This window comes from Apium graveolens, chromosome 10 (assembly GCF_009905375.1).
Source record: "Apium graveolens cultivar Ventura chromosome 10, ASM990537v1, whole genome shotgun sequence".
NCBI lineage: Eukaryota > Viridiplantae > Streptophyta > Magnoliopsida > Apiales > Apiaceae > Apium > Apium graveolens.
The window spans coordinates 68,920,601-68,947,308 of NC_133656.1; the positions used below are offsets into that span (position 1 = coordinate 68,920,601).

Genomic DNA, 26,708 nt, shown 5'->3' on the forward strand with positions numbered 1-26,708 from the left:
ATTGGCCCAAATGGCCCGGAAGTTCCGCTAAGACGGTCCATTCCTTAGGAGTCCAGTGTTCGGTTGACAAGTAAATCCGACAGGTTCTCCTCTACATGTAGAAAATGGTGGGGTTGTACTACTACGATTGATCATCGTAAGTGGTCTTCCTGGCGCGGCAAACTCCCGTAATGAGTTCATCATCCAATTGGATATTTCTGCAACACTACCCAGAGCACTTCGATAGAAAGGCTACGGTTGGGCGATTGTTGAGTGTTGGCAGGGTCGAGTTTTCAAAATGATGTTTGCATCAAATGAAGTATTTCGTAACTTCATTTTATTTTGATGATATTTTAAAGATTGATTTAATATACAAGTTTTGTCTGGTAGCTTAATCTATGGGATGAACTATTTATACATTGAACGGTGGTAGTTCAAGTAGTATTTGGAAAATATATAAGTATATTGGAGTATCTTGTAACTTCATCTTTTCAACTTATATCTAGTTAATGATTATCTTGTGCATGTCAAAGATTTTCAGAAAAACGTTGAGACAAGGTTAGATATATGAGATCACCTTGCAACGATATTTTTATACAGTTATAAACTGGAACTCTGTGTACATTATACATGTCAGAGGATTTCAAAGATTGTGAAAAGTATATATATATGTATATATATACTGAATATTTTGCGACTTGGTCACGTTAAGATATCAGCTTGGTTCATTTCTTTTGACCAAGACTTTCATGAGTACTATGAGAATGCTCATATATTGTTAATCAATATACATATTATTTTGGTGGGCTTGTTGCTCACCCTTGCTTTCTTCTTTCATCACACAACATCAGATAGACAAGATGAATAAGACCAAGCTTCCAATTCGCAAGCAGTTAGAAAACGTTCCGCAGTTTTCTGGAAGCGTTGATGCCGCCGTAGCTGAGGTAGGAGCTACCAATAGGCTAGGTTTTCAACTATTGATGTACCAGACTTATGTATCTTTATCAATTATAATAATGGCAAAGAATTGTAAATTTATTCAGAAACCCTTTTAAGGTGTAATGGCATATAATTTTGGAATAAAATGACTCGTGTTATTTTTGGATATTCATCTCTGAGACTATAACTTGTGGTGTGTGTGTTTATTGTGGGGTCACAGTACAGAGTAGTAGATTGTTTATTAAGATTGGGTGTTATTAAGGGAAATGGAACTCGTGACAACCCGGATCCCCGACCCCGGATTTGGGGGTGATACACAGAGCAAGATCAGCATCTTCATCAGTAATTTCTTCATTCACAGGAGGCACATAAACCTTGATAGGTTCACCAACTTTCTCTTTGCCCTTGGACCTTGGATCGATCTGCAGTTGTGATTTAGCTTTGGTTGCTACAGGATTTGTCCTTTCTCTTATCACAATGCCTTTGAGTTTTAGAAGTTTCTTTCTACCAGAAGCTTCAGATTTAGATTTGACTTTTTCTGATTTAAGTCTAGCTTCTTCTTCCATCAGACTCTCCAAGTCCATTCCTGGATTTTCCTTAAGAAATAACTGTCTTGACATTTCTTCATCAATATTCAAAAGTTCATCAGAACTTATCCTTTTACCAGTAGCAGAAGTAATTCTTTTTCCAGCATCAGAATTTGTCCTATGACTTGTGATTTCAGGTTTTCTTGATGAGGAATTTCTACCTTGACCATGACCTCCACCCATTCCAGAGTTTCCCTGGTCATCTTTTTCATCATCCTTCCCCTTCAGTGTCTTATCAGTTTTGCATTTGGACTTAATTACTTTCTCCCCCTTTTTGGCATCAGCAGGTAACATAAGAGAGACAAGCAATTCCACTGAGGCTTGGATTTCATCGAGTTGAGATTGATGAGAAGCTTGATTTTTCAAAATATCATCAATCTGAGACTGTTGCTTCTCTTGGGTCTTCTCAATATAAGCAACTCTGTCAAACGTAGGTTTGAAGAATTTTTTCTTATCAAGTGTTCTAGTCATATCTTGCTTGAGCAATTCTTCCTTAACTTGACGTAACTCTGCATGAGTTGTTGAATGGAGACCTTGCAGATGTCTAGTACTCAATGCAGTGACTCGAAGCTGTGTCTTGAAATTATCATTAATTAACATTTCATCAGCTTTTTCCAAGTGCTCAGCAAGAAACTTTTTAGATGGAATAAAGGTAACTGAGTTTCATTCCTTAGTCCACTCCTGTCCTCGAGGAGTTTCACTCCAAGGTACTGGAGCTTCTCCTCGTACAAACTTTTTGACTAGTTCAGATTTAGAAATAGTTTGTGGAGGTGCATGTCCTGAAGGACCTGCTTCATCATCATCTGCATTTGGAGCAGCATCACCAGTATCATCAGCATTTGCAGCATCAGAACTTACAGAATTAGCATCTTCTGATAAAATAACAGTATGAGAAGAAATCGAGGCTTCAGCATCATCATCTAAGTGCTGATCTGTGTCCAAGTTCTGATCAACAGCCATATCCTGATGCTCACCTATAGTCTGATCATCAACATCTAGATGCAGAGAAGGTGTAGTAGACAATTCTGGAGTTTGAGTAGCATCAGTTACAGGTGTTGTAGATGGATTAATTATTGTTAGAGCTTCTAAGCAGAGAACCTCAGGCACAACCAGGTTTTGAATATCAATTTCATCACTTGTGCCTGGGTCTATAGGAGATACATTTTCATTCACATGAGATACAGATGGTGTGTTTGCCTTGTCTGTAGTAGCTTCCTGAGTTGGAGTCAAAGGAGAAGCAGTAGCTTCAGCAAATTCTGGTTCTTGTGAGATCAGAGAATCCTGAACTCCTTCCTTAGCTGCTGCTTCCTCATCATCTGAAACTGGCCTTTTAGCTCTCTGTTTCTTGTATCTCTTTGAAGGTGGGGATTCCTTGGGAGGTTCAGCAGAAGTCATTCTTCGAAGCCTTTTGAGAAGCTTAGATCCCCAATTCCAGAATCCTTCTGAGAAGGAACTTTCTCAGCTTCTTTAACAACAGGTTCTGATGAAGAAACCTATTCCTCACTATCAGACTCATCTCTCAGAACAATCCTCCTTCTCTTCTGTGGTGTTTGAGAAACAGTCTTTGTTCTCTTGGGCTTGGAAGATGAAGGCTGCACAGTAGGTGCTGAGGATGAAGGTTGAGCTGGCTGTGAAGTTGAGAGATATGATTTGAGATATGTTCTGAGGGAGGGTTGAGGTATAAATGTATGAGTGGTATGTTCTGATGGTTGCTGTGGTGTTTGGGATGTGGTGGTGGGTTGTACATTAGGATAAACAGATCTATAGGTTTCAGGATCAGCATTTACCAAGATCTATTTTATAGACTGAGGAATCTGTAAAGATCTAACCACCTTTTTCTTAAGGTCAGCATTTACCAAGTCATTAAAGGCTCGTTTTGCAATTTTAAAGGGTGGATATAAAGAACGGGCTAGTTGAGGGGAATCAGTACAGCAAAAGTTATATATAAGCTGACAGAATCTAGCAAAGTAAACTACATTTCTATCTTCTGTCATCCTATCCCCTATGAAACCTATCACAACACTTGCAAAATCAAAATGAGTTTGGTTAATAATAGCATACCCGATGTGCTGACTCATTATTGGAATGGCATCAAAGTTTGAACACTTATTCCCGAAGGCTTTAGTGATGCAGTCGAAGAAGAAGCTCCATTCCTTTATGATATGTGCCCGTTTCAACTGTCCAAGCTTAGTCAAACTCTTTTCATACCCCAAACTGTCCATTAACTCTTGTAGAGCTGATTCCTCTGGTATTGAAAAAGTACAGCCTTCTGGTAAATGTAAGGCCTTGCGAATTGTACCAGGCGTTACCACATGTTCAGAATCATCCACTTCAAAAATAATACTGGGAGTACCAGTTGTACCACCATTATCAAAATGCCCAGTCCGCCAAAACGTCAGAACTTGTTGGCTTGAAAAGACTGAAGGCTGGGTCAATGCATACCCAATTTCACTGTGTGCAAGAAGATCTTGCACAAAATACAACTCAGACGGAGCTTCAGCATGATCGAGAATTGCAGCATTGTTATTTGGGACGAACTTAGCTCCATCAATGATCAAATCCTTAGGTACCATGAGAAAAATCAAAAATTAAGATTGCCTGTTAGGTGTTTGATAAAATGTCTGTATGAAAAACCAACGTCAGGAGATGAGAGAGAGTAAAAGCAAAGAAAGAGAGAGAAAGTCTAAAAGTAAATAAAAGATTGTATAATCTTCTCTCTCTCTTACTTATACTTGGTAAAAAAATATAACTGTTGGACACCTGTCAGACATGCAGCAATAATGAATAGTTAATGGGCACGGAAAAACAGTAATCATGACTTATCACATGCAGGTTTTCAAGGAAAAGAAACCGTTCCACTTACCCAGTAATCCCATTAATTGAGGCAAGTCAGTTTTAATTCAAAATTTAAACTGTTCCCACTTATTCAATTATTTTCACTGCAAAACCAATATTCTGAAAATAAATTTCAAGTGTGAGAATGACCAAAATAAATCAAGGAAACAAGTACTGATATTTTAAAGTCAGAACTTAATTTAAATCAATGATTAAAATGAACATCTGAACATGGATATAACAGGATTTAACAGTGCATTTAAATGTGCAAACATCTCAGAGACAGAATCTTGCAAAAATAAGAAATTTCATTAATATATTAAGAGAATACATTCATGAAATTGGAATTACATCAGAAAATTACAAGACTGTCCTAAGCTTCTAATCCTAACATCAACAACCTTAGTCCTAGCTCAAGAAGCAGGGCAAGGATGACGATGAAGAAAAACAGGAAGAAGAAAATAAGTTATTTCTTCTTCCTACTCTCTACAAAAAGAATAGCGAGTCTGATGATTCGCTCTTGCTGGCGGAGAGCTTCCAGCCTTTCCTCCTCCAATCGCTCCAGATGGCGATGGTAGTCCATGTAAAAGAATAGGAGATGTGTGAGAACCTCCTGGGGAACCGAGTCCCAAATCTCATCAGGAATGACAGTCACGTGCCATTTCTTCTGCCATCCCTCACGGCTTAACTCCATGTTGAAGGTCTCATAGTTTAAAAACATATTGTAGTTAACCATGATGTTGTGTATATGAGGGAAAAGAGAGTAAGTGTTTGAGGAAGGGAATAATGTTTAGCTGGAAGGAGGTGTTTGTTTATATAGGCAATAGAATGGTAGGAGACGAATGGATAATTTAATGCGGACAGGTAGAAATAATTCTACCCCGTCTTCCTAGACCGGGAAGATGAAAAGCAGTCATTGGAAATGTAAGACGGGGTTTAATGCGCACAAGAAACAAGTAAAAATTATTGTGCATGTACGTGTTTTACTAACCCTAATTAGATTGACTGTTAATATTCTACCCAAACGTATTCTGATTTAAAATGAGACTGTTTTTAGATTTTATCCACAAATAAGTCAAGTAAAGGATCAGAATTTAATATCAGAACTTAGACTTATATCAGAACTTAACAGTCATCTATACATGATTTCTTAAGCCAAAAAATGAATGCCTATTTTTTGTAATTCTTCACACAAATTCTGATATCGATTCTTCGGAACTTAATCATCAGAACGTTCAACAGAACTTGTCCTCAGAATTTATGCAATCTGACACATAAACTGTTCATCTAAAATAATATAGAACACCACAGTAATTTTCATCATTCATATGGAGTGTTAGTGTGTGCATTAAGCTAAATATCAGACAAAGAGTAAAGTCTGATTCACTTCAGTACATCTTAGAAATAAGGCATAACTAAAACTTTACTGAAAATCTGTCATTATTTTGAAGCCTACTATTGAATGAGTTCACGCTTGAGTCCACCTCAACTGTTTTGTGCTAGTTTTGTGCATCTTTTGAAATTCCATTTTATAGTGGCTTCTCAGTGTAAGTGAGTCACGACTGCTTATCAGAATTTATACTTTTATCAGAGTATTTCTCCAGTAATCATAGAGTGTGAAAAGTCACCAAGAAAATATTTTTCTTTTCTGATGCATATTACTTAATACCAGCAATGCACTTGGGTCGTCCCTTTCACATTTTTACTCTAGATCTCAAAGGAGTACCTGATTTTTATTTCTTGTTTCTTTTCCTTTTTCTTTTGATAAGTGAGATTTATCAGCACTTAGTACATTCAACAGATTTATCAGAACTTAAAAGATGAGAAATATTATTATAGGTTTTGACTTAGTAATAAGATAGGCTAAGTAAACTCAACTAAGCTCAATATCAGAATTTGCTTGTGTCAATAAATTTCCACATAAATAATTACTTCTAACATGGGATCTCAAGTGTATTGAAGACTACAAGGTTAGCATCTAGCACAGGTATCCTCATAGGATTGAATAGTTATATAAACAGACATGTCATTATCAGAGTTTAGAAATTCACATCAGACAACAATCAGTACTTAAGCAATTTTCAGGTAAGCACAGAATACACAAGGAAAGTAATTTCTGTAAATACTGAACATAAAGTCTGATGTATCAGAACAAAAACTAAGCAGATTTAGAGAAAGAACCTGAAACCATTCCAAGTTCATTTACCAATCTTGTAAAAGTAGCTTCACACAGTGGTTTTGTGAAGATATCTGCTAGTTGTTGATCTGTTGGAACAAAGTGCAATTCCACTGTACCTTCATCCACATGTTCCGTTATGAAGTGGTACCTAATGCTGATGTGCTTTGTCATTGAGTGTTGAACTGGATTACCTGTCATAGCAATAGCACTTTGATTATCACAGTAAATAGGGATTTTAAAATATGTTAACCCATAATCCAGTAACTGATTCTTCATCCAAAGAATCTGTGCACAACAGCTTCCTGCAACAATGTACTCTACTTCTGCAGTTGATGTGGAAATTGACTTTTGTTTCTTGCTAAACCAAGAAACCAATCTGTCTCCAAGAAATTGGCAGCTTCCACTTGTGCTTTTCCTGTCAATTTTGCAACCTGTAAAATCTGCATCTGAGTAACCTATTAGTTTAAAATCTGATTCTCTGGGATACCACAATCCTAGATCAGCTGTTCCCTTAAGATACTTGAAAATTCTTTTCACAGCTGTTAAGTGAGGTTCTCTTGGATCTGCTTGAAATCTTGCACAAAGACAGGTAGCATACATGATATCAGGTCTACTAGCAGTTAGATAGAGTAGAGAGCCAATCATACCTCTGTAATCAGTAATATCTACTGATTTACCAGTATCCTTATCCAGTTTTGTTGCAGTGGCAATGTGAGTGGATGCACTTGAACAATCTTGCATCCCAAATTTCTTCAGCAAATTTCTGGTGTACTTGGTTTGATAAATAAAAGTGCCTTCTTCATTCTGCTTGACTTGAAGGCCCAGAAAATAGCTAAGTTCCCCCATCATACTCATTTGATACCTTGACTGCATCAGTTTGGCAAACTTCTTGCAAAGTCTGTCATTTGTAGAACCAATGATGATATCATCAACATATATCTGAACCAGTAGTAAGTCCTTTCCATGGTTGAGGTAGAACAGTGTTTTGTCTATAGTTCCTCTGTTAAATCCACTTTCCAGAAGAAACTGAGCTAAAGTCTCATACCATGCTCTTGGAGCTTGCTTAAGTCCATAAAGTGCTTTATCAATCATGTAGACATAATCTGGATATTTGGAATCTACAAAGCCTGGAGGTTGTTCAACATATACTTCTTTCTCTAATTCTCCATTGAGAAAAGCACTTTTCACATCCATTTGAAAGACAGTAAACTTTTTGTGAGCAGCATAAGCCAAAAATATCCTTATGGCTTCCAATCTAGCAACTGGTGCAAATGTTTCATCATAATCAATTCCCTCCTATTGAGAATATCCTTTTGCAACCAGCCTTGCCTTATTCCTTGTAATTATGCCATCACTATCAGTTTTGTTTCTGAATACCCACTTTGTACCAACAACAGATCCGTTCTTTGGTCTTGGCACTAGGGTCCAGACTTTGTTTCTTTCAAATTCATTTAACTATTCCTGCATTGATTACACACAATCAGCATCTTGAAGAGCTTCTTCCACTTTCTTTGGTTCAGTCTGAGAAATAAAAGAATTGTAAAGACATTCATTTGAAGTAGATGTTCTAGTTCTAACACCTGCATCAGGATTTCCAATAATTAAGTCAGGTGTATGTGATTTAGTCCACTTCCTTGCAGATGGAAGGTTTTCTCTAGAACTGGATGCTCCCCCTTGATCCATGCTATCTTCATCAACATTTTATGATGCTCCCCCTGAAACTATGCTCTCTGAGTTGGATCCTTCAGAATTTAGATTTTCAGAACTATCAGTACTTGGCTTATCAGAACTTGACGAATCAGGAATTGAAGAGCCAGATGCATGTTCTGATGCTTCTTGAGATGTGGTTATATCTTGAGTATGCTCCCCCTGCATTGGTGCATCTTCCTTTGGCATAGTCACCACAGTTTCAATAACATCAGAGTTTAATCCATCAGAGTTTGCAGTATCAGGATTTAGACTGTCAGGATTTTCAGTATCAGAATTTAAGTCTTCATATTCAAGTCTCAGCTGATCATGATCATTGAAATCATCAAGTCCAGTAATCTTCTTATCATCAAAAGAGACATTGATAGATTCCATGACCACTCTTGTTCTCAAGTTATAGACTCTGAAGGCTTTTATGGAGAGTGGATATCCAACAAAGATTCCTTCATCAGCTTTTAGATCAAATTTGGATAGCTGTTCAGGATGAGTCTTAAGAACAAAACACTTGCATCCAAATACATGAAAATACTTCAGATTTGGCTTCTTTTTTTTCACCATCTCATATGGTGTCTTTCCTTGCTTGTTAATGAGTGTTGCATTCTGAGTAAAACAAGCAGTCTGCACAGCTTCAGTCCAGAAATAGGTTGGAAGCTTTGCTGCATCAAGCATTGTTCGTGCAGCTTCAATGAGAGTTCTATTCTTTCTTTCAACAACTCCATTTTGCTGTGGAGTTCCAGGGGCAGAAAATTCCTGCTTGATTCCATGGTTTTTGCAGAACTCTTCCATTATCAAATTCTTGAACTCAGTACCATTATCACTTCTTATTATCTTCACTGAGTCTTTGACCAATTTATCCAGTTTCTTGACATGATCAATCATGAGAGATGCAGTTTCACTTTTTGTGTGCAAGAAATACACCCATGTGTATCTGGTGAACTCATCCACTATGACCATAGCATATTTCTTCTTTGCAATAGACATGACATTTACTGGACCAAATAGATCAACATGTAGTAGGTGATAAGGCTCAAGAATTGATGATTCAGTCTTGCTCTTGAATGAAGATTTCCTTTGTTTGGCCTTCTGACAAGAATCACAAAGGCCATCAGGAGTATATACTGACTTTGGCAGTCCTCTCACAAGATCTTTCTTGACCAACTCATTTATATTGTTGAAATTTAAATGAGAGAGTTTCTTGTGCCAATTCCAGCTTTCTTCAATTGATGCTCTACTCATCAGACAGATTGCAGAACCATCAGTACTTGTTGAAAGCTTGGCTTCATAAATGTTACCACGCCTATATCATTTCAGAATAACTTTGCCTATAAATTTACTTACAACTTCACAGTGTTCTTCAAAGAAATCCGCATGATAACCTCTGTCACAGATTTGACTAACACTCAGCAGATTGTGTTTAAGTCCTGAGACCAGAGCTACTTCTTTAATGATGACATTCCCAAGATTGATATTTCCATATCCCAATATTTTTCTAATGTTGCCATCTCCATAAGAAACACTTGGGCCAGCCTTCTCCACAAAGTCTGATAGCAGGGCTTTATTTCCAGTCATATGTCCTGAACATCCACTGTCCAGAACTAGGATGTTTTTCCTGTTGCCCTACAATCACAAAGACCACTAATGATTAGTTTTAAGGACCCAGACATGCTTGGATCATTTGGCCTTATTAAGTCTGTTAACATTTGCAGCGGATTTAGCATCAGAGTTTATGTTAACATTTTTCTTATCAGAATTTACACTATCAGACTTTGAATCAGAACTTACACTAGAAGGAACAATGGTAACTTTCTTTAAAGAAGGTTTTATTTGATAGTAATCATAGTACAAACTATGATATTCCTTACAAGTATAAATGGAATGCCAAAAACTACCACAATGAAAAAAAGGATTTTGTGGCTTATATCTAACAGACTGACTCTTAACTCCTGACTTTGAAGGTAAGGAGTTTATGTTCTTATTCTTCCTGCAAAAAGAAGCCAGATGGTTAGAACTTCCACAGTTATGACACATTTTCCTAGGAGCATCAGGAATAGGCTTATAATTATTACTTTTATTCACACCTTCCTTTTCATTCCTATTTTTCCTAGGTGACTTTACCTTGTTTGCATTCTTAACGTCTTTCAGCTTATGCTTAAGCTGCTTCTTAGTCATTAAGCCTACGTTTACTTCAGTTGTCTTTGCCTGTTTTAGTTTGTCAGAAGTTAATTCCTTTTTAACTTCTGATTTCTCATTATCAGACTTTACAGCTACAAACTTAACAGGCTTTAATTTAGATTTTTGATTAACAACTATAGGCTTAATATCTACAGTTTCTTTATCATTCTTATCCTCTCCATAACCTAAGCCCTCTTTCCAGTTTTCACTACTTAACAAATTCTGAGTTGTTCTGCTAGAGTTAGTCCAAGTCCTGATAATCTCTCTTTCCTTTTCTAACTCAGCTTTTAGAGATTCATTCATTTTAAGTACTTCATCCCTAACATAGAAAGCATCATCTCTATCTTTCTGAGTTCGATGGAACATGACTAACTCTTTTTCTAAATAATCATTCCTCTTTTTACAAGCAAGATTTTCAGAAGTTAATCTTTCACATGTTAAAGTTTGATCTCTATAACTAATGAACATGGTTTTAAGATATCTTCTCAACTCATTAATATCATCAGTATGAAAGGCATAAGTAGTTTGAGGTACCTTTAATTCAGCAGCTTCAGAACTGCTTTCAGCACTTGCCTTATCAGCATTTGCCATCAAGGCATAATTCTCCTCACTTTCAGAATCTGAGGTGTCTGTCCAGCTTTTCTTCTTTGTGACAAGAGCCTTGCCTTTGTCACTCTTCACTTTCTTGCATTCAGGAGATATGTCGCATTTCTCACCACATTTGTAGCATTTGACATTTGTATAATCTCCTCTGTCAGACTTTTCTCCTCTGCCCTCAGATTTTCTGAAATTCTTCTTATCAGAACTTGCGCCTTTCCTGGAAAACTTCTTTCCCTTCCTGAACTTTCTGTATGCAATCTTTGTGATTCCTTTCACCATAAGAGCACACAGCTTCATCATCTCTTCATCAGCATCCGTCTCAGGCAAGCTTTCAGATTCTGAGTCATCATCATTTTCAAAACTTGATGACTCAATATCAGACTTTATGAAGAGAGCTTTACCCTTGTCTTTCCTTGAGGTAGCTGCATTGGGGGATTCTTCTTCAGCCTTAAGAGCAACTGTCCTTGACTTTCCTCCTTTCCTCTTGCTTCTTTGTTCCATCTCAAGTTCATGAGTCTTGAGCATTCCATAAATTTTATCAAAAGTTGTTTCATCAAGATTATAGTTGTCTCTTATTGTTGTTGCCTTCAAATCCCAGCATTCAGGAAGAGCTAACGGGAATTTAAGGTTTGAATCTTCAAGATCATACTCCTTATTAACCAGTGACAAATCATTCAAGAGTTTGACAAATCTATCATATAAATCAGTCAATGACTCATTAGCCTTTGAGTCAAAGTGTTCATACTCTTGAGGGAGTATTGTCTTCCTGTTCTTCTTAATCGTATCCGTTCCCTGACATCTTGTTTCCAAGGCATCCCATATCTCCTTTGCAGTCTTGCAGTTTATTACCCTGTTTGACATTACATTATCAATAGCACTATGCAGTAAGTGTCGTACCTTAGCATCCTTAGCAATTGATGCGATATCTTCAGCAGTGTAATCACTCTTCTCCTTTGGCACAGACTTTGCTGCTTCACCTGCAACTGCAACAGCGAGCTTGGTTGGTTTGTGAGGCCCTTCCTTGATTCTATCAAGATATTCAGGATCTGTAGCTTCCAGAAACATGGTCATCCTCACCTTCCATATGACATATTCCGATAGTCTCAATATGGGAACTCTAATAGTCTCATATCGGCTTTGAATTTGTGTCTTTGGAGGTTCTTCAGCTTTGGTGGGCTTAGTTGGAGTTTCTACTTCAGACATGATTGTTTTTGGATCTTAAACTGTTTGTGTGTTAACAGATAGGCTCTGATACCACTTGTTAGGCCACACACACTGTAGAGGGGGTGAATACAGTGTATAACACAATCAAATTGAACTTTAATAACTCAAGTAACAGAAAACAAACTTTATTCAAAACAATAAACTCTTTTACGGTATGGAACTGTTCTCTCTCAGTGATGAGCAAATATCACGAGAGCTGCTAGGGTTACAATGAATAATCTTCTCGATTGTGATAACACTTATAGTGTAAACCCTATGTCTGTGTTTATATACTACACAGTTACAAGATAATCACTAATTGATATGGAATATAGTTCTGCTTCCTAAAATATATCAATCAGATATCTTTTCTTCCAAGTATTCTATTCTTCATAGAATTCTTCTTCATACATATCTCTTCTTATGTTTGTCTCGATCTTCTCTTCCTGTAAATCAGCTGCCTTCCTTATCTGAACGTTTTCTTTAAGTCCTGATATTATCTTCTGATAAATATCTTCTGAACCTTAAGTACTGATGACTTAAGTTCTGACTTCAGTATAAGTGCTGATTTCAGTTAAGTACTGATTTGTCCTGTTTAAGTGAGATCTGTAAACTAAACATAAATCACATTAGTCATGACATTATCAAATATATCTAACAGTTGTTAATCATATAGATATTAGATATGCTTGTGTGTCTTGAAGAAGTTAATATTTAGTATTATATTTACTGTGACTAACGAATAATTTTTAATTATCTGTCTTTTTTTACATTTGCCATGCTTTTAGTTGGAATCGAATCTGGTCTTAAAAATACTCTACATAACATAATACCACTAAGTCACGCAACCATATATATTGTTAATCATACACATATTAGATATGACTGTGTGTCTCGAAGAAGTTAATATTTGGAATTATATATATTTTGACTAATGAATTTTTTCAGGGCTTAATACTCCTAAATGCATGGGTGTTTTTATGATGGCAGAATTTGATTAAAAAATTAGACTATTAAAAATACACTACGTGCTCGTATAACTCTTTTAAGTTCGTATTTTGGGATATTTTTCTCCAAATTTTAATCATCTGTTTATTTTTATATTTTCTACTTTAGTCATTTAATCAAATTGACTGTAAAATTATAAAAGTCAACAATAATAATATAAACCGAGTACTATTATATGTACTTACGGGTAAAACTATTTCAAATTTTTATTCGGACTAATATATTTGAGCTTATTCTGAATTCAGCATCAGAATGTCACTTAATTTCTAAAAAATACTCAAAATTTGACCGTTTTTCACAAATAATGTCAGAGCTTTATCAAGCTAAAATATATTTTTTTTACTTTCGAATTTAGTCAATGGGCTAGAAGAAAATGATTGAGAATAAGCTGTTTCCACTGATATTTTTCGTGCACTTTATTTTAAATTATTAGGGGCTATATACTTTATTTCTAACTAAATCGGCACAAACTAATTTTTTTTAAATTATACGCTATGTATTCTAAAACATTATTAGATAATGACCCGCTATAGCCCAACATGGGCTATTTGTTCAAGATACATTGTATTCCATATAAATATTAAGATAATTTATTCAGTTTAAAATGTCTAAATTTTCATTAGACTTACAATTTTTTTAAAAAAAATTATTTAAATGGATTCGAACTTGAATCTATACACTAGATTGCACATTTCCTACAACTAGACCAAACACTCACATGTGTTTTTAATCATGCAAATTATATGTGTGTATGAGTGTCGCATGAATTAAAATGTAATGACAAACTTATCATTGTACTTACTTTTAAAAATATAATTAATATTTAGGGTTTTCAACATTGAGTATATACACGAATTTAGACATTTTCTTACCAATTGAAAATCACTCATTTGTGTTTTATATCACAAATTATAAGAGTGTGCATATCGCATGAATGAAGAAATTTTTGATAGTTTAATTATTGTGTTTCTATTAACATATTTTAATATTGATCAAATTTGTATACTTATTGATTCAGATTGTAATATATTATGTATCATATAAGGTCTCTTTATACAATTCTAAATTATTTAATTTAGTGTAAAAATAAAATAATAATGAAAATTTACTATACATAAATAATTGCACTAAAAATTACGTTACTTGTGTTTTCAATCATACACATGGTATGTATGTGTGTGTGCCACGTGAATGAAATAATATTTGATATTATTGTTATGATTTATTAACAATTTTTTATCATAATTTTAGTTTTACATATCTTAATTCAGATTATAATATATTATTTCACATTATAGTACGAATAAATTATATATAATATATAGATGGACTATATTTCAAAGTAGTGTTAAATAATAATAATAAACTACTACATATGAAAATCAGATCACGCGCCCACCTAATCCTATATTTCCACTCATACACGTGATACGTGTGTGCGCGTGTCGCATATTATAGAAATACTTGATATTTTAATTATTATAACTTATCAAAAATATTTAAACACAGTATTTTTTTGTATTTATTTATTCAAATTATATTATATTACTTTATGATTTAAAATAAAACAAGCAAGTTAGATTAGAGTATAAAGTAGCGCATACCTTTAGTGAATTGCAAACAACGTTCCCACATATGTTGAATCGATAAAGAACACCAGGGACACATCAACCCAATTATAGAGAAGGAAATTTGACAGATAGACCATCATATACCAATATAAATTTCAAACAAAAATCACATCATGTACCAATAAATATTTCACACAAGAACTGTTATGTATGGATGAAACTATATAAGCTGAAAAAAAACTCTCATTTTATGAATTGGGTATATAAAAATAATTTTTGTTCTCAGTTTTACTATCTATTTGACTCTTTGCAAACATGGACCAAAAACACAAGTAAGTCGGTTTATAAATATTGTGCACAATCTTGTAAACTATTAAGTATCTACACTACTCATTTCGCAAAACAAAAATATTTCAATTATGGATAGTTTTCATCTATGACTAGGTAATTATATAACTAAAATATAACATATTCATCCCCAAATAATGAATATCGCACACACCACAAAATCTCAAAAATTTAAAATTTATACTAGAACATGACCCGTGCACAGGTTTTCATGCTAGTTTATATAGTTTATATTTAGTCAACTAACATCTGACATTTGTTATTTGTTACTGTTTTAGTAACTCATTTTGTACTTATATCGTTTTCCATCTCGAAAATAACGACAGATACATACACGAACAAACAACAGACGCATATAAGCACACACAGACAGAACTACAAGTAACTCCTAACATTTCTTACACATACATTTGGTTGTGTATTTATCGAGGTACAACTCTTTTAATCCCTTTTTTTCTTTTCTCGTTTTATCTGTGTTTAATCATAAATTATACTTATACTTTGCTCTGATTGATGCTGTCTGTAATTGTAGCTCTTGTGCCAGAACAAATTATTATGATTGTGTTACTTTGTTGCATCCACATAGCACAACTGAATTGAATTATTAGCGCAACTGAATTGAATTATTGGCGCAACTGAATTGAATTATTGGCGCAACTGAATTGAATTATTAGCGCAACTGAATTGAATTATTGGCGCAACTGAATTGAATTATTAGCATGGGATGCGAAATAATCCCCTGTTCTCATACCTTTCGTTCCCATTCCCACGGACCTCGGAGTATTTTAGATGACAAAGTCCTCCGAATTTTTAATATTATGCTTTCTTATAATTCAATGGACGGGATTATAATGCTTTATATTTGAACTTCAAATTTGTTTGTAGCATGGAATGGATCTTATACTTTTACAGTTTAAATATTAAACTGTGAGAAAATTGGGGAAAGGAGGGTTCAAGACCAAGCTCTATTGCTTACATGACGAGCTCTTCCGAAACTGGAATATGTTAGGGAAAGCCACTATGTTGATCTTATACATTAATTAATTAAGGTTATACAAAGTTTCATATCGATAATTTGTTTGTTTAATTAAATTTATTGGGTTGTAAGATCAAATCGTTGCCAGATTTTAGGGGGATGGAAGTTATGTGAAGCAAAATTGTAACATACTTACCAAATGAAACTTTCACCGCAAGAAGATCAAAGTTTAGGTCTTACTTAAAGCCACCATGTGAGCCAAGGACATTCCCTTATTTACGAGGTTTGAACCTCTGGCCTACTACTAATAAGGTGAATGAGAAGTGTATTGGTGAAAAGTATTTTGTTAGTGTTTTCTACTTTGTATACAAGCTTATATATCTAAACTCATCAAGTAAAATGACAAATTCAGGAACTGTTACAGATGACATAATTGGGATGGGCGTAGTTTATTCAGAGTCTCACGAATGGAAGCTTTTTATTGCTTCTTTAGTCTCATGTAATATGTGTAGTGTACGATGTTTTAATCCAAAGAGATAAGACTCATTTTTGTTGCGAATCTGATAAATGTCATTTTTGCTTAAGGAGTGCTATACTAGACATGGCCTTTTCTTCTAGTGCTATCTTCACTACTTTACGCACACTCCCCACTCAAGTACCATTAGTACAATCTATGTTGTTGTCTACTCCACTGACATCTCAGTCATTCGTTCATAAGCATCCGGCTACCGCAATTAGGTCCACAAGTGTATTTTCGTTGACAAACCGGAATCCTGAGAGGCTTCCTCTAAAGAGAAAAGCTTCAATGGCTGAGGCAGTGACCAATAAAGGCAAAGGGGATATGAAAGTGTTTGATTCTGAAGAAGATCTTGCAGTGTCACTGGCAAAATACATTGCCGATTTATCAGATAAATATGCAAAAGAGAGAGGCGCTTTCACTGTTGCTCTTTCTGGAGGTTCTTTGATAAAGTCACTCAGGTCTGCAAAACAGTTTTATATTCTATTTTTTTGTCATCTTGCTCTTTGTTCACTTATTTTTCCAAGAACAAAATGAATGCTAATTGATTTTGATGTTGATATGGAAAATGTTGTGTATCAGAAAGTTGGTAGATCTACCCCATTTGAGTTCAGTTGATTGGGACAAATGGCATGTGTTCTGGGTGGATGAGAGAGTAGTCCCCAAGGATCATCCTGACAGCAATTATTTGCTAGCCTGTGATGGCTTTTTATCCAAGGTACAGTTTTTCTAAACGACGCTTTCTATTTTTGTCGTGACAATAAAGTACTGACATACATCTGTTGATTTAAGTCACTGTTTAATATGTTTTTAAATATATACTCTTTGCAATATTGTTACTGTAAGTGTTATCCATTAATTAGGCAAACAAGGATGCAAAATCCAATGGAGGATAGAATTGTACAAGTAGGCCTTGGCTTGGTGCTCCTCAAAGATTTCTTTCTTAATATTTTAGTGGTCTTAGTTACCTATATGTTAGGACTTCAAATCTTCAGTTGCACAGCCTGCAAATTCAGTATGCTGCTTCCAAGGATACAGAGAAAAACAAATATAATAGAAGAAATGGGAAAGATAAAAAGATAAAGATTAACGAAGAGAGGAATTTAATAGGCTGTATATGTAATCTTGACATTTATTTATTAGGATTTTTGAACTCTAAAGTTACAAAGCAGGACCAATCTGTTAATTCATGCTCCTCTTCAGATATTTGTTTCATAGTTTATGTGCAATCTGTTAACACTTTTCCTGCTACAGATTCCTCTTCTTCCTGGTAATGTCTATTCTATAAATGATGCCCTTTCAGCCAAGGGTGCAGCTGACGATTATGAGACGTGTCTTAAACATTTGGTCCAGAACACAACACTTGCTCTTTCTGAGAGCGGGTTTCCGAAATTTGACCTAATACTGATGGGCATGGGTCCAGATGGACATGTGGCATCTTTATTTCCTGGTCATCCACTTGTCCATGAGAACAAACAGTGGGTTGCTTCCATTGAGGACTCACCAAAACCACCTCCAGCAAGGATCACTTTCACTTTTCCAGTAATTAATTCTTCCGCACACATAGCAATCGTGGCTGCTGGGGCTAGTAAAGCCCACCCGGTTCATGTAGCTGTTGGCGATGGTCAAAATTCTGATTTGCTACCTGTTCAGTTGGTCTACCCTGAAGGCGAGCTTGCATGGTTCTTGGATAAAGAAGCAGCTTCTAAGCTTTAGGTTACCATCCTTCTGTTGAGTTTTCCCTTGGGCAAAATTAGCTTATCATATTATCATGTAATGCACTGGATGATTTTTGTAATGTCAGTTGCTCTTGAATTTTGTTCTAATGTAAGGTTTTCATCATCAGTGTGGCTCTTCATAGAAAATAGATCAAATGGTGGTCACTGTGGATTGCGCTTCTCATAGTATATTTCCTTATCGTATTTAAATTATATACAAGGTAGGGGGTTTGCACGGAAATCCAACTATGGGTGCCTCGAGGTTGCTGTATTTATTTCTGCAAACCACTTGTATGCAAATCTGTATCAATTCCTATCGTTCCATGAGCTTATATACCTACATTATTTGTGTTTAGCAATCCTGAATTCCCGAGCTTTTGATGTATATTGAGGTTGCGTTCACTTGGATGGAATGAAATTTGGGGAGAATGAAATGATATTTGTACTCTTTTCCTGGGAGGATGTTTATTGTTCTTATTCAATCTTTCATTCCTTTAACAATCTGAACAAGAACTGGAGACACCTCTGGGAGGGAACGCTCCTTATCCTTTTCCCTCCCTTGCACTACAAATTCCATCATAAAATATTTGCACTCCCTCAGACTTGTTCCCTATGTCTTCTGTATCCTTTCATTCTCCTTGAATTTTGTTCATAATTTCATTTCAATCTCTCCAAGTGAAAACAGCTTAATAGTGTTCCTTCAGTCCCACACCATCTCTAGTTTCACATCTTAGTGGTATATTTTGTGGATGTCCTATTATTAAATTAATTTTACATTATAAGCAAATAATAAAAAAATATTTTGACCAATTAATATAGTCCAAGCACTTGTGTTCCAGTTAAATCTGCCAGCATTTGGCAACAATTCAAACTGTGTGGTCTCATATTAATTTCTGTTTTACTGTGATTTGTTACAGTAAAAGCTTGGTCTCCTTTGGAAGTCTGAACATGACACTCATGACTTGGTAAATGTCCCTTGCTTGTATATCCAGATTAGAATGAAGCTGATTCATTGCTTCACTGAGCATAAAAGTGCAACTTTAGCAAGTAGAACTCTGTCAGGAACCAAATTCTATTCAGTTATAGTGTGTGTACATATATCCATGATTGCTGGAGTTTCATGACCACGCGTCTCTCTAAAAAACCTGGCAACTTTGTAGAAGTGAAGCACTCAACAGCTAAGATGAGAAGTCAGAATGTGATACAAAAGAAGCATCATTCCGAAGAACAAGTATCTATGGAATTGGCACAGTATGTTACCTATCTGTCAGCCAAATGTATCAAGGCTAAAGATTCATTTACTGTTGTTTTATCTGGAGGAACTCTGATACATACACTGAGGTAATCAAAAATAAGTTTTACATTCCAAGCACCTTGTTCAATTCTTGTAATGTTAAAGTAGGGAGTGTTATTGGATGAAATTTCAGGAAATTAGTAGAGCAGCCAAACAGTGACTGCATTGATTGGTCCAAGTGGTTTGTTTTTTGGGTGGATGAAAGGGTTGTTTCTCTGGAGGACCCTGACAGCAACTATAAACTGGCTTATGATGCTTTCCTTTCCAAGGTATAATATAACAACCCCCCCTTTTTTTTTTAATCTGTAGGGTGTGTTTTTATATCTTCTTGTTCACTTGCCCATGAGTTATGCATGTCTAAATGTTTGCTATGGAATCATCTATTTCTCGAGATTATGCTTGATACGATTTGCCAATATCACAGGTTATAACAACCATTTCAAACAGTTTTTTTTCTTTCTAAATTTTGTGAGGTACCAATCCCCGATTGCAATATATTTGCCATCGACGACGAATTATCACCAGAGGAAGCAGCTGAGGAATACGAGGCCCGTCTGAGACTTCTGGTTGACAATAAAACCATAGGCGTGTCGAGTTGTGGTGGTTTTCCAAAATTTGATCTGGTATTACTTGGGATGGGACCAGACGGACATGTAGCTTCTCTTTTCCCTTGGCTTTATCAACGATATGAAGAGGAGCGATGGGTGACGTTTGTGAAAGACTCACCAAAACCACCCTCATCAAGAATTACAATGACCTTTCCGGTGATAAACTCATCTTCAGAATGTGCACTTGTTGTCACAGGCAAACAAGTAGCCCAAGCAGTGAAAGTAGCATTGGCATCTCCAGCTGCTTCTAACTTTATCCCTCTACCTGTTGAAATGGTGTCACCTCAAGGAAACTTGACATGGTTTGTCGACAAGGATGCCCTGTCCCAGATATCAACTATCCATCATCACTCTCGCAACAAGCTGTCTTTTCAACTTGGCTTTGTGGTGCTTATTATTGCTTGTGTACTCTACTATTTCCCTTATATGCTTCTCCCTTTGTTAAAACAACAATACAGACTTGTATGAGTCTGGTTCCCAAAAGATCAGGCCTGGTATAGATAAACAGGCTTCTTATCCGCACACACTATAAATTGAGTACAAGCTAATAAACATAATTATTCTTACTACATTTAAAATACTTTCTGTTAGTTTAGTTTTGTGCATGCATTTATTTAAAAAAAAATGTTTTCTGTTAGTAATGCAAATTCTGTAATGCATGCAAAGAAAATCAACACTTTATTCATAGTGGTTCATCTATATTACAAACCAAATGTAAAATTAATAAAAAATTGAATAACACAACAAAAAAAAAAAGAAAATGTGGCACACACACACACACCACACACGCACACACATAAAGCAGTGGCTCAAGTATAACTTCCAAAGCACCCATAACTCTTCTTTGGCACATGACCAGTTGCACGATGTTTTGCAGCCATCTCTTCCGTTTTTAGGATGTCTTCACCGCGCTTGGCTTCAATCATGGCTCTCTTTTCCTCTGCCTCCTTGTGAACTGAAGCTGCCTTATTCCTCATTTTCTCTGCATATTCCGCCTTCTTGTTCTCCAGTGCTTGCTGCAATTACAAAAATGCTATCAATGAACGTATTTACGACAAAATAGTAATTACGTAAGATATATCATTCAGTCTAGGCATCCGCATCTCTGTCTCTAGTAGAATTGGACAGTAACCTTCATATTAACATATGAACAGATTGAACAATTGAAAAGCTAAATGGAGGTAGTAATTTTGTTGATAGAAACCATTTCACTTGTACATAATAAGTATATGTTCATCATCTTGTGTGCATGTAACGTTAATTTGTTACACTTGTCAGCTTGCCTAAATTTCTTCTTTGGAGTCACTATGTCCGTTGTAAGAGTAAAAACCTTTACCTAAATGAACCAATATTATTTTTTACATCTGAAAACAGATATTCAGTTAATCAGTATACAGCCAAGTCCTAAGGATCAACCAGGGGTTATAATTACCTCAACTTTTTTCAGTTTTGCTTCAAGTTTAGCTTTTTGGTTGTTCTCCCATGAGTTGACGTTAGCAAGTTTCTTTTGGCTCCTGTTCATTTGTTTAGATGTATAAAAAATATATCAGCAATAAGATATCAGTTATATCTGCAAAAGAAATTTATGTACTAGCTTTAAACTTAAAACCAGGAGAAAATCCACGGCTCAAATAAGGAAGAAAAGAAAATCAAATTGCTAGGTCTGAGTAAATGTGTCATTAGGCGGAATTATAATTAACTGTGGCCCCATCTATTGTTTCATGACAAGAATGTAAAGAAAAGTTGGAGGAGTATGGGACTTACTTGTTCTCAACCTTTGCCTTCTGATTATGCTCCCAAGCATTTATAAAGGATAATGTCTTTTCTTTATCCAACTCTGAAAGAGCAACATCTGAAAACAAATATAATGTTGTTATATTTTTATGATCAAACAAAACTACTAGAAACCCTAAATATAACAGATAATTGGCACCTAAATATAACAGGAGTTTGTTCTCATAAAAAAAGTAGCATAGGAGTGTACTTGGATTCTTTAAAGCTAAAAACGAAGTCAATCAGCACTAAACTGCCATATTACCAACTCCAAAGCACATTTCAGCAAAATATTACAGAATATATATTAACATCTCATTTGTACTATATTTTATAACAGTAATCCCGGGGTTTAAGAAAAGTTGAAAAAAAAGAGAGAAGAGAAAGCGAAGTTGATCTGCATCACATACCTCTGTCATAAGACCCCTTGTGAGGCTTGTTATCCGCGAGAACTGTATTATCTTGAAATTGAGAGAGAAATATGAGAGTTAAGTAAAGATTATGATAAATTCCGTCCACAACAAAAAAAAATCTTTAAATTTATTTTTTATATATCCTTGCCACAAACGAGGGAAAATAATCTTTCTTTCTAATACATATCATTTCACAGCATGGATTTGGTAGATTAGAATAAAAAAGAAGCCAATCTACATTCAAAGCATTCAAAACACCTACCTCTTTCATCATACTCTTTGGAACTTTTCTTTATGTAAATATCTGAATTCTCTGGAAAAATTAGAGGAACATGACATCAAGATATGAGTTGCAGAAAATCTGAGCACTACCAAACAAAAAAGAATTGTACTGCTACTAATAATAATAAATGAGTCCCACGGCAGGGAAAATCTAGCGAGAAATGATTAAATACATCCATTTATACGGCAAAACTTCTGTAGTTTCAGAGTTTAGATTCTTACTCGACCCGTGAATAGGAAATAGATAGTGCAAAGTAACTCAAATACTCAGCTGCCAAAACGATTTAGAAAACATATACAGTTGCACATTTTATACAAGCTTTTGCATTACCTTTGACAAAGTGACTCATGCCTATAGTTCTGGCTATAGATGCTACTATGAACTGGTGTCAAATGACAGGGGAAACTTTCTTACAAGGGTCTCGTACTACCGACGCAATCTTTAATATGAATGAAAAGCTGCGTTAATTATTTTTTTGCTTTACTATTCAAGCTTCAATATATATGTAGAAGATATATATATGTCATAAAGAGAAAGGCATCTTGAAAGCAAGTTAAAGTGGCTATAGCTTAGTATGATATGCAAAACAGAAAGCATCTTCCAGCATTCTGAACATTTACAGGTTTTTGTCAAAAAGGTAACATATTCTCTAAGAGGACATATATGTGTTATTATATCTCTCCAGAAACAAAATTTAATATCAGACAAAAGCCCTTCACCATACAATCCACTAAATTAGAAATATGGTAATCAACATATGAAGTTACTATAATAGTGAAACCGAAATCAAGTAGGAACAAGAGTAAACAGTAAAAAAAAACAAGTCAACTAAGAAGTTTTCATTGTTGTTTTTAGCTGCACTCCATAATATGCACACACTTTTTTTACTAGAAAGAATATTCAAAGAAGAAAATTGTAGACCAATGCCTCCTACAGCTTGAGCTTAATTACAACTGGTTTTCAAAAAACAACTCCCCTGGGAAATTGTTGAACCTTTGGAGTTGGGACTCTCGCCAACAACGCAAGGGGTTCCGCTTTTACACACACAGGTGACAGATGACTATGGTTCTTACACCGACTGCATTACACATACTTAAACAGTTCATGCAGATAGAACATACAACACTTTCATACAAAAATGAGAAAGCAGTAGAAAATGCAAGCTCATCTGTCCAGAATCCATTAAAGAAATAAGCACGAACAAGTACCAATTGAAAATTAAAAGCACACAGCATATTATCTTGCCAAGATTTCCTTGCAAAAACAAATTAACAAGCTCTGTATACCTAATGAAAATGTAGTCAATTTAATTATTCCACTCTAACTATTTGCACCAAAGTTTATCATCTTAATATTAATTCATAATCAATAATCAAAATTAATGGGGCTGTCCTTATTCTCCTTAATTCCAAATAAAATCATTTAAATACTTATTAGTTATTTAAAAGGTGGCAAAAATATAAATGAACATATTTTTTATATATATAGAGAGAGAGATAGAAGTTACCTTCGGCGACAACGTTGGAATCATCGGTCTTCTGAGGAACCTCATAGCTCGCCGGCGCCGGAGCAGGTTCTGCCGGAGTTTCAAGATTATGGGATGGCAGTTGTTGTTGAGTTTCCATGATTTTAGAAGAAATTTAATAAAATATAGGGGGCCCGCCCGTAAAGTACGTAGTAGCTGATTTTTAGGTACAATAGAAGCAAAAGTTGTGGTACAAATTTATATAGTCGCAGGAAAATCCGGTGATATTACAAATTGATATATGTTGGTGTTTTCTGATGTTCTTCAAAGCAAACGTCACGTATAAATGGAATCGGATAGAGTTTAACCAAGAAAGGAAAATAGATTTTTGTTTTGCTGTTAAATAAAATGTTAGTTTTCCGTTTGACAAATATCTAACATGCAACACACACGTAGAAATGGATTTTATATGATTATTAACTTACTGTATTTTTTAAGAGTTTTGTTTTGACGAGAATACCTTTTCATTAATAAGTTGTTTCTTTGATTTAAAATATTTCATCATCAACCAAGTTGCCCCCAAATTTAATTCAGACAACAAAACCTCTATAAAGAAAAATACTTTTAAAATGAAAATACATGTTAGAAATATATGATTATTATAATTTAATATAAATAAATAATTTTTAAATAATACGAGATTTAGAAAATAGCTATATGGTATTTGCAATGTAACGTATTAGAATATTTCTTGAATCTACATGTTACTCCCTCTTTTTTTTAATATATGACGTTTGACTTTTTGGTACACATATTTAGGAATGTTGACCACATAGTTAGAAATATAATTTTTTAAAAATTCTTTTTTTGAATAAAAATATGAGATCAAAACTTTTATTTACAAAAATAATTTTTCAAAAAAAATTCTTTTAACTATATGGTCAAACCTCTTAAACATGTGTGTCAGAAAGTCAAACGTCATATAATAAAAAAAATAGAGAGAGTATTTCTTTATGGCCTTAGAGCATCTCCAACAAACTTTTCAAACAAACTCTTAAGTGAAAAAATAGAGAGTATCAACAAAATTGAAGCTCCAAGGTACTCCTAGAAACTTTTTTAAAACCTTAACAGTCTCTTCTTTCTCATGTGTTTTAAGAGTCAACCACCTGCTCATAAGTTATATTTTATTATGAAATAATACAACCACCCACTTTCTTTCTCCACTTTTTATTATACTTCTCATCAATAAACATATTTTAATATTAAAATATTATTAAAAAAGTGGATATAAAGAGTGTCGTTGAAGTTAAATGTCCATTAAGTTGCTAAAAGTCAATATTTTATAATATATTTACTACATTAACATTTTGAACTTGTACAAGGTTGATTAATTATTTGTGTAGCTTATTTATAGTTTCATATCACATTTTGAGAAAAACTAAGGCATAATTCAATACAAGAAAAGCGCACATTTTTTCCATAAAAATGGTCAGAAATGTCTAATAATTGTCGGTAAACAAACCATTTCTGACCGATATCGAAAAAAGTATAGATTTTTCTATATATGAATTTAAGGACTTTGTTACGTTATAATATATATATATATATATATAGAGTAAATTTTCATGGAGTCTACCTTTTAACTGAAATTTTCGGAATCCATTTATATTGTACAAACATATATATATATATATAAGTGTGTGTCAATATTCAAGTGAGACCCATTTCTTACAATTAGAATATTTAGTAGCAGTCACTCATTTATTTATTTCATTTATTGAATTGCCTTTTAATTCTAAACACATTTTTTTTTAATTATTATTAAGAAGAGGTAAGCTAATATCTTTGTACGCATTTTTATACTTTCTCCTATACTTACTCTATCTCATACTTTGTCTCCACTCTTAAACCGGACACTTTTTCATACATTATTTCCCTATCCCTCTCCACTGTTTATTTTGTTACGGTCTCTCTCAACACACTTTCTCATCTTTATTTTGTCACCATCGATTGTATCTTCTCAACCATACATTTTTATAGGTATCTTTTTTTATTAGTGACATTAATCCTTTTAATACTGTGTTTATCTTTATTATATATGTACATTTTCAGATCTAATAAATTCAAGTAAAAGAGTTGATTAAGGAGGTTATGATGACGGTAGATGAAGATTATATTATAGAAAGTGATGATATTGATTGGTCAAATTTAATTAAAGAATATTTTGAAATTCTATTTTAAAATTAGAATCAAACTAATAATTAATTAAATTAATTATTAATCAATATGTTAAAGATACACGTTTTGTTAAAAAAAATATTCGTGATGTTTTTATTAAACTTAATTTAATTTTATTTTATCCCTTTTGATAATTATCCCTTTTTAAATTATATATAAAATGTTAAATATTATAACAGTTTAATTCCATCCAGTGATATAATCAGAAGGAACCGGCCCCCTGAACAGTATTTGAAAATGTAAGTGATCTATAAGAGAGCTTCCCTGTGATCACCCGAAAGATAAGAAAGAGATG

At 34.4% G+C, this 26,708-nt stretch overlaps 3 protein-coding genes across 6 annotated transcripts; 2 read left to right on the forward strand and 1 right to left on the reverse strand.

The window, feature by feature from the left end:
- Positions 1 to 15,406: 15,406 nt before the first annotated feature.
- Positions 15,407 to 18,528, forward strand: LOC141692369 (putative 6-phosphogluconolactonase 4, chloroplastic). 2 transcript variants are annotated; one of them, XM_074497177.1, is made up of 4 exons: positions 15,407 to 15,558; positions 16,690 to 17,082; positions 17,204 to 17,339; positions 17,876 to 18,528. In XM_074497177.1, exons 2-4 carry the CDS (start codon positions 16,706 to 16,708, stop codon positions 18,335 to 18,337), a joined length of 975 nt encoding a protein of 324 aa, XP_074353278.1. In that variant the 5' UTR covers positions 15,407 to 15,558; positions 16,690 to 16,705; the 3' UTR covers positions 18,338 to 18,528. The 2 variants fall into 2 exon arrangements, with proteins under 2 accessions (XP_074353278.1, XP_074353280.1); XM_074497179.1 differs by having other exon boundaries at positions 15,409 to 15,558; positions 16,823 to 17,082.
- Positions 18,529 to 19,422: 894 nt separating this feature from the next.
- LOC141693282 (putative 6-phosphogluconolactonase 5) lies at positions 19,423 to 20,819 on the forward strand. Its single transcript, XM_074498322.1, has 3 exons — positions 19,423 to 19,680; positions 19,767 to 19,902; positions 20,107 to 20,819. Exons 1-3 carry the CDS (start codon positions 19,460 to 19,462, stop codon positions 20,707 to 20,709), a joined length of 960 nt encoding a protein of 319 aa, XP_074354423.1. The 5' UTR covers positions 19,423 to 19,459; the 3' UTR covers positions 20,710 to 20,819.
- A 77-nt stretch (positions 20,820 to 20,896) lies between these two features.
- LOC141693283 (uncharacterized protein At3g61260-like) lies at positions 20,897 to 24,485 on the reverse strand. Of its 3 annotated transcripts, none has more exons than XM_074498323.1 (6): positions 24,218 to 24,485; positions 22,690 to 22,740; positions 22,425 to 22,475; positions 22,006 to 22,093; positions 21,674 to 21,755; positions 20,897 to 21,257 (listed from the first exon to the last, which is right to left on the reverse strand). In XM_074498323.1, the coding sequence occupies exons 1-6, from the start codon at positions 24,333 to 24,335 to the stop codon at positions 21,051 to 21,053; spliced, it is 597 nt and encodes a 198-aa protein (XP_074354424.1). In that variant the 5' UTR covers positions 24,336 to 24,485; the 3' UTR covers positions 20,897 to 21,050. The 3 variants fall into 3 exon arrangements, with proteins under 3 accessions (XP_074354424.1, XP_074354426.1, XP_074354425.1); XM_074498325.1 differs by lacking the exon at positions 24,218 to 24,485 and adding an exon at positions 23,041 to 23,215; XM_074498324.1 differs by lacking the exon at positions 22,690 to 22,740.
- Between the last annotated feature and the right edge of the window lie 2,223 nt (positions 24,486 to 26,708).